This window comes from Scyliorhinus canicula, chromosome 12 (assembly GCF_902713615.1).
Source record: "Scyliorhinus canicula chromosome 12, sScyCan1.1, whole genome shotgun sequence".
Taxonomy (NCBI): Eukaryota; Metazoa; Chordata; class Chondrichthyes; order Carcharhiniformes; family Scyliorhinidae; genus Scyliorhinus; species Scyliorhinus canicula.
In genome coordinates this window covers 31,355,981-31,369,846 of record NC_052157.1, presented here as the reverse complement: position 1 = coordinate 31,369,846, position 13,866 = coordinate 31,355,981, and the positions used below count along the sequence as shown (strand labels likewise).

The 13,866-nt window shown below is 45.7% G+C and overlaps 1 protein-coding gene across 3 annotated transcripts in view; it reads right to left on the bottom strand.

Moving 5' to 3' along the window:
- The window catches only part of LOC119974954 (protogenin-like), a 150,258-nt gene that overhangs the window by 76,474 nt on the left and 59,918 nt on the right, over nt 1-13,866 (bottom strand). For all 3 annotated transcript variants that reach the window (XM_038814337.1, XM_038814338.1, XM_038814339.1), the window contains exons 3-6: nt 12,700-12,844; nt 6,058-6,191; nt 2,528-2,665; nt 2,053-2,211 (exon numbers count right to left, since the gene is read on the bottom strand). In XM_038814337.1, the coding sequence (XP_038670265.1) occupies nt 2,053-2,211; nt 2,528-2,665; nt 6,058-6,191; nt 12,700-12,844 (576 nt within the window). The remainder of the gene's footprint in view (nt 1-2,052; nt 2,212-2,527; nt 2,666-6,057; nt 6,192-12,699; nt 12,845-13,866) is intronic.

Here is a 13,866-nt window from a genome sequence, read left to right as displayed (position 1 = left end):
GAACCCTGGGAGTGCAGGGCACAGCCCAGGATGGTGGAGGCATGGTGGCACCGGCCATCTGGATGTCCCCCCAAACAAAGGGACACACCCTGGTGTGCAGGGGCGCAGCCACAAGGCCAAGAATGGTGTGACACCGCAGAAGGGTGCATCCACAAGCTAAGAATGCTTGACCCCCGCAAAGGGTGCATCCACAAGCTAGAATGCTTGACCCGCAGAAGGGTGCAGCCACAAGCTAAGAATGCTTGACCCCGCAAGGGTGCATCCACAAGCTAAGAATGCTTGACCCGCAAGGGGGTGGAAGAACCACCAGAAACACGCACATCAGAATAGTCACCTGGAACGTCAGGGAGAAGGACCGACTGCAGTAAGAAAGAGATGAGTGGGACAGACGTGCCAAATCATGCTATGAGACGAAGCTAGGGAGATGGCCAAACTGCTCATAAGAGGACAGCGCTTACAGTGACGAGAATGATTACGGACCATGGGGTTAGTGGCATCCAATGGTCCTTGTAAACATGTACGCTCCCAACTGCGACGACTCGGAGTCCATGAAGAAAACCATGGCAGAAATCCCCGACATAGACTCACACCAATTCATCTTTTTGGGGGGGGGGGGGGGGGGGGGGGGGGGGTGGGGAAGAAGAGAGAGAGAGAGAGAGAGAGAGAGAGAGAGAGAGAGCGAGAGAGAGAGAGAGAGAGAGAGAGAGAGAGAGAGAGAGAGAGAGGAGAGAGAGGGAGGGGGGGGGGGGCAGAAGCGGCAAACTAGTCGCAGCACCAGAAAAGATTAAGGAAGCCTTCGAAACCTTCTAACGAGGGCTCTACACCACCGAGTTGCCCCCAGAGGGAGACTCGAAGGTGAAGCAGATCCCCAACAGGCTGGACATGCCGGACGTGGGGGAAATTAGGAGACAGGGCCTAGAAACACCACTAGAACTGGGGGAAGTCATGGAAGGTGTCAACTCCATGCAGGCGGGGAAGGTGGCGGGGCCACATGAATTTTCAGCATACTTCTACAAAACATTTGCATCAGCACTCGGGGAAGATGCTCGCAGACTCACTAAAAAAGCGCACCCTGCCACCAACACTGTCACAAGCCTCAATATCACTGATACCAAAAAAGGACAAAGACCCGACGGAGTGAGGGTCGTTTTTTTTTTTTTTTTTAAAGGTTTAGAGTACCTAATTCTTTTTTCCCCAATTAAGGGTCAATTTAGTGTGGCCAATTCATCTCCCTGCACATCGTTTTGGGTTGTGGGGGTGATATGCACACAGACACAGGGGGAATGTGCAAACTCCATATGGACAGTGACCTGGAGCCAGGATCGAGGAGCCAATGTAGGTCAAGGACCCCAGGCATGATGGGTGGAAAGGTTTAAATAACAATGCTGATTGGACTTCAGGTCCAGTACATTGAATATGTATTTCAGAAATAGCCCAATGGGCGGCACAGTAGCACAGAGGTTAGCACTGTTGCTCACAGCTCCAGGGTTCCAGGTTCAATTCCCTGCTGGGTCACTGTCTCTGCGGAGTCTGCACGTTCTCCCCGTGTCTGCGTGGGTTTGCTCCGGTTTCCTCCCACAGGTTACGTGGATTGGACACGTTAAATTGCCCGTTGTGTTCAAAAAGGTTAGGTGGGGTTACTGGGTTGTGGGGACAGGGTGGAGGCGTGGGCTTAAGTAGGCTGCTCTTTCCAAGGGCTGGTGCAGACCCGATGGGCCGAATGGCCTCCTTCTGCATTGTAAATTCTCTATGATTCTACGAATACAAGGTCTTGATATGTTATTTAAGTAAAATCAAATTATGAGCTTTAAGGAAACACCTGCATGCATGAATAATGATGATCAAAAAATGCAATATTGCTTTTTCAAAATACTTGCACCTGAAGATATTGCAAATATAGACAGCAAGAATGCCAGAATTTGGTTGGACTGTGTCACTTGTTACAAATGACCATTTTGGCTCCTCAGGACAACAGAAAGCATATATCAAACTGGCCACCACAAACACACATTAATTCTCAAGACTTAATTTTAAATGTGCTGGTTATCTTACCCAGTACAGTAAGCATTGCTGTGGCTACAGTATAATTGCGTGTGCCTGGTGTAGTGGCCCGACACACATATATTCCAGCATGCTCAACCTTCACATCGGATATCATCAAATTTCCATTCCCCACAACCAGTGTATTGAAAACGTCAATAGATCGATGATCTGTTCGGAAAAAGTAGATATTTGTGTCAACCATTAAAAATTAGGTCAACATCATTCAACAGGACTGACTCAAGCAATTAAAATTGGCTCATTGCTAAACACATTTGCTTGCAACATGTTTGCATTAAAAAGCAAGACGAAGAATAAAACTTATCATTTAATTATACCGAGAACAACATTCTAGTTATATTTGTTGGATCACAGTTGTAGTACTTTTAAATTGCCAGATTCCCCTGGTCTAACTATTGCTAAGATGATTTTAAGTGTCAAATGTGCAAAGAACAACAGGAGGAATAAAAGAAAATGGACATCTCACCTAAACGGCTCCAAGATACGAGGGGTTTTGGGGACCCAATGGCAATGCATTCCAACATGGCGTTTTGATGTACTGGCACAGTGAGGTTTTGGGGGCCCGCTACAATCACTGGTTTCTGCAACTTTTTTGGCTGCCAAGCTATTAATGAAAAAGCAATTATCAATGGAAATCATTGCTATTTAGTGGAGAGCATTAGACAAAATACTTCATAACGTTTTACTGATTGGCAACACCAATTAAGAATGAAAGTAAACTGATGTCCAGCGCAGAGGTAAAATGTCAATAACAAAAGAAAGTATACAGAAGTGGGTCAGTTAGAGATGTACACATATCCCAGGCATTGCCTTCTTCCAGACCCTTGCATCAGGCAGAAGGTTCAGAAGTCTGAAGACCCGCACGTCCAAACATAGGAACAGCGTCTTCCCCACAGCTAGAAGACTCCTCAACGACTCCCCCTTGGACTGATCTGTTCCCTGTAAGAACACTTTTCACGGCGCCCTGTGCTGCGCTTTCTCATGTATTTGCTTTGTTTGGCCCCTTCTTCCGCACTGTAACCAATCACTGTTTTGTCGATGTATTACCATTTTTCAATGCTCCCTGTTGATTATTCTTGTGTTTACTGTGTACGTTCCTCAGCCGCAGAAAAATACTTTTCACTGCGCTTCGGTACATGTGACAATAACTCAAATCAAATCAAATAAAATATCCATTTTGGGGATTAAAGGAAATGTCACCTGAACATAGTACACATAACTTGCAACAAAGCAATTAGCTCAGATATGTATTTTATTTTAAATAGCACAACTAAGCAAATCCATGAAAATTAGAAAGCATCATTTATGGGGCGCGATTCTCCGCTGCCCACGACGGGTCGGAGAAAAGCGGGAGGGCCTTCCCGACATTTTTCCCGCTCTCCCGCTATTCTCCCCCCCCCCCCCCCCCCCCCCCCCCCCACGGCCGCCCCATGACACGAATCGCTGCTCGCCGTTATTTTACGGCGAACAGCGATTCTCCCCTGGCCGATGGGCCGAGTTCCCAGGCCTTTACGGCCATTTTCACGAACGCAAACACACCTGCTCTCACTGTTCGTGAAAACAGCCGCAAAGTGCCATCCCGGACAACCATGGCACCGATTGGCATGGCCGCACTACGGCCGTGCCAAGGGTGGCACGGGCCTACGATCGGTGGGCACCGATCGCGGGCAGCGGATCCGATACCCGCGCATTATTTGTTCCTCCGCCGCCCCGCAGGATCAGTCCGCGGGGCGGCTGAGGGGCATGACAGCCCGCGCATCTATGTGATGACGTCATCCGCGCATGTGTGGGTTGGAGCCGTCCAACCCGCGCATGCGCGGCTGACGTCATCGTGCGCGTCAGCCGCTGTGACTCTTGGCGCGCGGGCTTAGCGACGGTCGCTAAGCCTGCGATGCCGTGCTTCACAGGGCCGCGCTGCTAGCCCCGCCCGGGGGGGGGGGGGGAGAGGGATCGGGTCTCGGGAGGCGGCCGTGAAACACGGCCAGTTTCATGGCAGCATTTGCAGAGAATCGCGCCCACGGTTCCCAATAAACGGTGCAGGAATAACCACATCCTCAAACAATCCAAATTAGGCCAGATGGGTTTCCATTTGAAACAACCCCCCTTTTCCTTTTAATAACAAACTGTCACATTTATACACGGAACCTTTGAGAAATAATAACAATAACTTTTAGTGTCACAAGTAAGCAATGAAGTTACTGTGAAATTTCCTAGCCGCCACATTCCGATGCCTGTTCGGGTACACAGAGGGAGAATTCAGAATGTCCAATTCACCTAACAAACATGTCTTTCAGGACTTTTGGGAGGAAACCAGAGCACCTGGAGGAAAGCCACACAGAAACGGGGAGAACTTACAGACTCCGCACAGACAGTGACAAAGCTGGAATCGAAACCAGGACCCTGGCGTGTGAAGCAACAGTGCTAACCACTAAGATTGCATATAGGAAATAGTCATAGAAATTAATTTAAAAATCAATAAGTGTGGACAGCACAGTGGCCCTGGGTCGCTGTCCGTGTGGAGCTGGCACATTCGCCCCAGGTTTGTGTGGATGTCACCCCCACAACCCAAATGTGTGCAGGGGAGGTGGATTGGCCATGCTAAATTGCCCCTTAATTGGAAAAAATAATTGGGTACTCTAAATATATATATTTTCTAAATGAATAAATGTAACATAATTACTTGCGAACATATGAATGAGAAGCAGGAGTCGGTCACTTGACCCCTTGAGTCTGCTCCGCACAATAAGATCATGGTTGATCTGATTGTAACCTCAACTCTACATTCTTGCTTACCCCAATATTCTGTTACCCTTTGCTCGTCAAGAATCTACCTCCACCTTCAAAATATTCAAAAGTTCTGCTATCGCTGTCTTTTGAGGAAGAGTGTTCCAAAAACTCTCAACCTTCTGAGAAAAAAAATCTCATCTGTGTCTTAAATGGCGAGCCCTTGTTTTTAAAATGGTGACCCCCAATTCTAGATTCACCCAAAAGAGAAAATATCCTTCCCATATTCAGCCTGTCAATACCCCTCAGGATCATATATGTTTCACGTTCCTGACAATTGACAAAATTGCCTCATGTGACTAAAATAAGTATGAACCATCAATTCAAAGTAAACTTGGATAACAACGTCATTGACTACATTGGGCAAGAGTACCATATATTAAAAACTATCAGAAAAATCTACATGCAACATTTCAAGAATGAGTTTGATCTTGAAATTGACTCGGGTAGCCTTGCTGGCAATTTGGTCATTGCAATGGAAAATTTGACACATTATATTGATTACTTGATCAGTCAAATCCAAAGGGAAGCTTTGTGAAAATAGTTATTTCTCGCACGATCATGTTGCAAGCCAGGGATGGAATCAACTCCATCATCATCATGATTAAGCTAATCTCTTCAAAAGACAATTTGTCTCAAGAGTTTGAAAATAAGACTAAACAGGGATGACATATCTGCACGTCTATTGGAAGAGGGAGTTGAGGGCGGTTTGATCAGTTCAGCCATCCTCCGCTTTTAGCATTTCCATGACAAACTAGGTGGCACGGTAGCACAGTGATTAGCACTGTTGCTTCACAGCACCAGAGTCCCAGGTTTGATTCCTGCTTGGGTGACCGTCTGTGTGGAATCTACAACTTCTCCCTGGGTGTGCGTGGGTTTCCCCTGGGTGCTCTGGTTTCCTCCCACAAGTCCCAGAAGACGTGCTGTTAGGTGAATTGGACATATTGAATTCTCCCTCTGTGCACACGATCAGGCGCCGGAGTGTGGCGACTAGGGGCTTTTCACAGTAACTTCTTACATGTTAATGTTAGCCTACTTGTCACAAAAATAAAGATTATTTAACTTATTGTTATTTAACATAATATTCATGTGCACTTTTTTTTTGGAAGATCAGATGTAGCGATCATGCAATATCTTCAGCTGTGAAGTTGAATGTAATGCCTAATCCATTATTGGGCTTTGTTCAGGAGGAGAAGCTTCTCAATTGCGTACCTGGAATAACAGTCAAAAAGGCTTCCACGCTCCTGCGCCTATTTGCGACATTGGTTGCAACACAGCGGTACTGCCCAGCATGTCGTCCTTCAACACCGTAGATCTGAAGAACTCCCGTTGGCAGAGCAGTTATCCTGAGAAGAGAAAGAGATGCTACTTTTGAACATTTTGGTTAAAATGCTCGAATTGTGCAAATTTCAAGTAGAAATGTGGTAATGCAGTGACAACAGTACCAATTCCATGCACCGCAGTAACTCTCGTGGCTAATCATTGGCCCAGGCTTTGCAGCAAGCACAGAGGAATGATGCTCACTGCTGACCAAGGAAAGCTGCCCAGAAAGAATTAGCAGGCTCTCGAGTGTCAATTTCCTCTATTCCGTGTGTTTCCAGTGCCATCTATGGCACCTAATTATGGTGCAGTCAACCTAATGAGCTAACCACTAAATTGAATTCTCAGCCTGAAACGGTGCAAGTAAAAAGAAGGGATTTAGTCACATTGTAGGACACTGTAAAAAAAAAAACCCGAAATAAACATTGGAACATTCACTTGGGTCTAAGGTAAAAGGTGAAATAATGTGCAAACTTATTTTTATTTCAAAAATAGATTTTTTTTTATGTTGAGGGAATAAGATTCCACAATTATAAAATTAGATTTCACAGTCAGAGAGGTTGTCCAGTAATTGTGATCATATAATGGTTGCAGCTCAGGAGGAGGCCATTGGTCTGTCATGCCTTTTCTGGCCCCCGAAGGAGCAATTTAGCTCTTGCCACACATTTGCCTTTTGCCATGCAGTTTGCCTTTTCACGATCCAATTTTCTTTCGAAAGCTTCAATTCACCCTGTCTGCACCGCACTCAGACAGTGCGCTCTGGGTCTTAACAATTTGCTGCATGAAAAGGCTTTTCCATATGCTGCCATTGCTTCATTTGCCAATACCTTAAATCTTTTTCTCTGGGTTTTGACCCTTCCATCAATAATAATATAATAAGGGCGGCACGGTGGCACAGTGGTTAGCATTGTTGCCTACGGCGCTGAGGACCCGGGTTCGAATCCCGGCCCTGGGTCACTGTCTGTGAGGAGTTTGCACATTCTCCCTGTGCCTGCGTGGATTTCACCCCTACAACCCAAAGATGTGCAGCTTAGGTGGACGGGCCACGTTAAATTGCCCCTTAATTGGAAAAAATGAATTGGATATTCTAAATTTATTTAAAAAAAATAATATTATAATAATCTTTATTAGAACCATAGAATTTACAGTGCAGAGGGAGGCCATTCAGCCCATCGGGTCTGAACCGGATCTTGGTAAGAGCACCCTACTTAAGCCCATGCCTCCACCCTATTCCCGTAACCCAGTAACCCCACCTAACCAGAGTACCCGGAGGAAACCCACGCAGACACGAGGAGAATTTGCAGACTCCACACAGACAGTGACCCAAGCCAGGAATCGAACCTGGATCCTGGAGCTGTGAAGCAACTGTGCTAATCACTATGCTACCGTGCTGCCCTGTCACAAGTAGGCTTGTCACAAGTAGACTTACATTGACACTGCAATGAAGTTACGGTGAAAAGCCCCTAGTGGTCATAATCCGGCACCTGTTCGGGTACACAGAGGGAGAATTCACCTAACAAATCTTTCGGGACCTGTAGGAGGAAGCTAGCACACCCGGAAGAAACCCACACAGACACAGTTTCTGCATACATAGATACAGTTTCTAGCCAAATACTGTGCCTTGACCCCTCATAATATTGAATAACTATGAAATCTTCCTCATCTCAAAGGAAAACAGCCACAGGTTTTCCAGTCTTTTTGTGCAATGGTGACCCTCATCCCTGAAACCATTCTCATTAATCTTTTCTACCCTCTATAACGCCTGCACATCCTTCCTAAAGTGTACTGCACACACCTGGACAAATTTTCCAGTTGATATTGAATCAGCGTTTTACGCAGGTTTAACACTATTTCCTTGCTTTAGTGCTCCATGGCTCTTTTGCTAACGCCCAGAATGTTGTATGCATTATTAGCCGTTCTCTCAATCTGCCCTGCACCTTTAATCATTTATTCACGTATACACCGTTGACCCTGCACCACCTTTAGATTTGTATCTGTTATTTTGTCTCATCTCCCTGCACAATTTCGAGGAAAATGTATCACCTCTCTGCATATCGGTCGCTTGTCTGCCCATTCCATCATCCTATCTATAGCTGTTTGTAGTTCTATACTATTCTCCTTATAGTTCACAATACTTCCCAGTTTCGTGTCATCTGCAAATTTCAAAATTGCACCATGTACAACAAGGTCATTAACATATACTGGAAAGAGCAGGGGTCTTAACACTGATCGCTGGGGAACTCAATGATAAATGTTTCTCTCGTCCAAAAAAACAACTGGTCACCACTGCTCTCGATTTCCCATCAGTCAGCCAGTTTTGTACTCATATGACTGCTATCTATTTTATTCCAAGAGCTATAACTTTTCAAAAAAGTCTGTTCTGTGGCACTTTATCACATGCTTTTTGTGAAGTCATGTACACCAAATCAACAGCATTACTCTCATCAACCATCTGTTGCCTCATTTTTTTTTAAATTTAGAGTACCCAATTAATTTTTTCCAATTAAGGGAATCCACCTTAGCATGGCAATCCACCTGACCCGCACATCTTTGGACAGGAGGAGGAAACCGGAGCACCCGGAGGAAACCCACGCAGACACGGGGAGAACGTGCAGGCTCCACACAGACAGTGACCCATCCGGGAATCGAACCTGGGACCCTGGAGCTGTGAAGCAACTGTGCTAATCACTATGCTGCCCATCTGTTCCCCTATTGAATCTCCTATCATTATTGCTCTTCCAATTTTCTTAGTGGCCCAATGTACAGTTGAGCTATCCATGGTGCCATGGACATGGCTCTGGCTTCACTCCCCAGGTGAACCATCACTTTCACCAAAATGCACAACTGAACACTGACTAGAGAGCAAGATTCACTTGGGGGACTCCTGCACTACCTGCATGATCCTTCTTGACTGCAAGACCCATTCCCTCTCTCCCTGCATTCTCTTAACCTGTGACCATATCTATAAAAGTACTGTCCACAAAGCTCTCAATCTTGCGGATGGATCGCAATGACACCAGCTGTGGCTTAAGCTGCAAAACACACAGCTCAAACTATTGCAGCTGACAATATTTATCGCACATATGGTAATACCCAGGACATGGAAGATGTCATAGGGTTCCCACAATATTTTTAAAAATTAATTTTATGGGATGTGGGCGTCACTGATGAAGTCAGCATTAATTGCCCAACCCTAGTTGCCCTGAGACGATGGGGTGAGCTGCTTTCTTGAACCGCTGCAGTCCCCGATGTGTAGTTACAGCCACAGTGCTATTAAGGTAGGAGGGTTCCAGGACTCTGACTCAGTGACAGTGAAGGAACGATGATATATTTCCAAGTCAGGATAGTGAGTGACTTGGAGAGATATCTAGGTGGTGGTGCTCCCATGTGCGTGCTGCTCTTGTCCTTCTAGAGAGTAGTGGCCATAGGTTTGGAAGGTACTAACCAAGGTGCCTTGGTGAGTTCCTGCAGTGCATCGTGTAGCTGGCACACAAGGCTACCACAGTTTGTCAATAGTTGTGGGATTGAATGCTTGTGGAAGGGGTAGCAAGCAAGTGTGCTGCTTTGTCCTGGATGATGTTAAGCTTCTCAAGTGTTGTTGGAGCTGCACTCATCCAGGCAAGTGGAGAGTATTCCATTATACTCCTGACTTATGCCTTGTGGACAGGCTTTAGGGAGTTAGGCGGTGAGCTACTCGCCCCAGAATTCCTAACCTTTGACCTGCTCTCGTAGCCACAACATTTATATGGCTAGTCCAGTTCAGTTTCCAGCCAATCGATGTTTCCAGGATGTTGATAGCGGGCGATTCAGCAATCTTTTTTTAAAGTATAAATTTAGAGTACCCAATTTATTTTTCCAATTAAGGGGCAATTTAGCATGGCTAATCCACCTACCCTGCACATCTTTGGGTTGTGGGAACGAAACCCACGCAAACATGGAGAGAATGTGCAAACTCCACATGGACAGTGACCCAGAGCCGGGATCGAACCTGTGACCTCGGTGCCAAGAGATACAATGCTAACCACTGCGCTACCCGATTCAGCAATCATAATGCCATTCAATGTCATGGGTCAATGGTTACATGCTCTCTTTTTGGAGGTAGTCCTTGCCTGGCACTTGTATGGCACAAATGTTACTTGCTAATTGTTAACCCAAGGCTGGAGATTGTCCAGGTCTTGCTGCATTTGGACACGGACTGCTCCTTTCTCAGAGTGGTCACGATTGGTAGTGAACATTGTGCAGTCGTCTGCAAATATCCCCACTTCTGACCTTATGATGGAATGGTCATTCATGAAGCAGCTGAAGATAGTTGGGCCGAGAGCACTGCCCCAAAGAACTCCTGCAGTGATGTCCTGGAGCTGAGATGATCGACCTCTAATCACCACACCATATTACTTTGTGCCAGGCATGGCTCCAACCAGCACCCTGATTCCCACTGACTCCAGTTTTGCTAGAGTTCCTGGATGCCATACTCGGTCAAATGCTGCCCGATATCAACGGCAGTCATTCTCACTTTGGGCATTCAGCTCTTTTCTCCATATATGAACCACGGCTGCAATGAGGTCAGGAGCTGAGTGACCCTGATGGAACCCAAACTCAGCATCCACAAGCAGGTTATTGTTGAATAAGTGCTACTTGACAGAGCTATCGATGACCCCTTCCATCACTTAACTGATGATTGAGAGGAGGCTAATGGGACAGTAATCGGCCAAGTTGGATTTCTCCTGTTTCTTGTGTACAGGACAACCTGGGAACTTTTCCACATTGCTGGGTGGATGCCAGTGTTGTTGCTGTACTGGAACAGCTGGGCCAGGGGGATGGCAGGACTGCAGAGCTTAGAGCTGGTCTGTTGGTTGTGGGATCACTTTGTCTATTACTTGTTGCTTATGCTGTTTGGCACGCAAGCAGACCTGCGGTTTAGCTTCACCAAGTTGACACCTCACTTTTCGCTATGCTTAATGTTGCTCCTGGCATACCCTCCTGCACTCTTCATTGAACCAGGGTTGATCCCCTGGCTTGGTGGTAGAGTGAGGGATATGCCAGGCCATGAGGTTACAGCTTATGGAGGAGTACAATTCTGCACCTGCTGATGGCCCACGGCGCCTCATGGATGTCCAGTATGGAGCTGCTAGATCGGTTTGAAGTCTATTCCATAGTACGATAATAGTGCCACAATGTGAAGACGGGGCTTTGCCTCCACAAGAATTGTGTGGTGGTCACTCCTACCGTTACTGTCATGGACAAATGCATCTGTAGAAGATAGGCAAGGATGAGGGCACGTATGTTTTGTGCTCTTTTTGGTTCCCTCACTACCTGCTGCAGTCCCGTGCTACAGATTGAAATCCCCCATCCAGAGTACATTATGCCACCTTAGTGCTTCCTCAATGTTGAAGTTGAACACCCTCCTGACTGTATACCAATGTATCACCACCTCTGATGGGACAGGGCATACCCAGGACAGGACATTATCTGTAAGGTATGATTCTGTGAGCTTTACTACAGTCTATTGCTTGACTAGTCTTGTGAGACAGCTCTCCTGGGGCACAAGCGGACTTTGCAACATCGACAGGTTTGCCATTGTTTTTTCCGGTGCCGAGGGCAATGATGGGTGGTCCGTCTGGTTTCATTCCTTCTTGTTCCATTTGCAGCAGTTGAATACAACTGAGTGGTATTTCAGAGTGAACCACATTGCTGTGGACCTGGAATCAAATGTAGGACAGGAAAGGAATTCCTAAAAGAAGGGAATTAGTGAAACAGATGGGTTTTTAAAACAATGGTTTCATGGTCGTTATGATGTAGAGATGCCGGCGTTGGACTGGGGTGAGCACAGTAAGAAGTCTTACAACACCAGGTTAAAGTCCAACAGGTTTGTTTCAAACATGAGCTTTCGGAGCACTGCTCCTTCCTCGGGTTCACCTGTCCAAACCTGTTGGACTTTAACCTGGTGTTGTAAGACTTCTTACTGTGTTCATGGTCGTTGTTAGACATTTAATTCCAGGTATTTTATGGAGTTTTTATATTCCATCATCTCCCATGTTGGGATTTGAACCTGGGTCCCAAGAGCATTACCCTTTGTCTCTGAATTACTAGTCAAGCGATAATACCATTGTGCCACCGACTCCCCTTACTGAGTCTTTAAAAACACAATTACACCTCATTCAACAAGGCTTAACATTTTCAATGGTTCTTATAACAAGAGTAGTGTGTTAGAAAATTGAAATACATGTCAATTCGCAGATTCTGTTGATTACATCTGGAAGATTGCAACCGTGCAATTGGGAGGACGTGCAGGGCTCACTGACAGAGACTTTCAGATCTTCACCTTTACAAGCACGTCAGTTTTATCACAACAATGCCAGACAGTTTTGCTGTCATATCAACCACAAAATCGAAGCCAATGTATTTCAGTGGCACTGGTAATAAATTTGTGCAATAAACAAAATGCAACATCTACATAATTAAGGCAGCATTATGTTCCAAATCCTCTTTGCAAATCAGTGTAAAGTTACAGATTTTGCTCTCAAGTTATATTACCTGTCAGTCACTAGTGGCAGTGCTGTCCGATTGAATTCCCAGGTTATGATTGGTGGAGGATTTGCATGTATCTTGCAGATAAACCTTGCTACTTCGCCTTCATTCACTACTGTGTGGACTGGCTGAACTTCAAATGGAGACATATCTGAGAATTAAAGGGACATTGCTATAGTTAGACACTTGCACTCGTACATGTACATAAGTTGTGGGAAGAGGTGTTTCGATCTTCATAGAGGTTCAAATGATGGAACTCAAAATTCAAACTGAAACCTTATCATACAAATTTTAAAGAAATGAATATTAAACAGCATCAACAGAGAGCAGACAACAAAGCCAGAAGGAAAATACAACCAAAAGTTAACTTTTGGAATTACTGAAATTAACAGTGCTCATACAACATTTCCTCAGTTACATAGAGACAAACCTCACATCTTACTTTGCAAAAGCAGAAATTGTTTACTTGATGTCTCCCCTGCAACATTTAAGCTGGGTATACAGTTGACCAGGGGTCTGGCCAGCTACAAAACTGCTGATACATATTGATAATCACAATAGGGATTTGAGTGAATGGCTCTCAACAGGAAGGAGCAAAAAGATAGTCCCGGTAACTTTCCCGGAGTGGCAATCAGCGGCAGATTGCCATTCCTGAGCGATTTATCTGACTTGAAATGTAAAACACCCATCTTTCTATATTTTTTATAAACACATTCAAACCTGTATCAAAGTAGGTTACAGCAAATAAACACCCCGAGAAACATGCTTCCCAACAGTCAACTATACAGTTTGTACAGATTTGTACAACACACACACACAGCCGAGCAGCTCCTCAAACACGGTCACAAACATCCACCACTTTTTCTCAAACTCCCCTGCAGAGCCCCTTAACTCATACTTTATCTTCTCTAACCGCAGGATCCACTCTAGCAAACTACGTCGCCGTGCAATCAGAGAGGCGAAGGCCAAGACATTGGCCTTCCTCCTCTCCAGGAGCTCCGGCTTCTCTGAAACCGCAAATATCGCCACCAGGGTCCGGGTCCATTCCCTCTCCACGATCCTGGCTAAGACCGCGAACGCTCCCGCCCAAAATCGTCCCAATTTTTCACAACCCTAAACCATGTGCACATGATTCGCTGGCCCCCGCCCACACTTCTCACACTCATCTGCTAC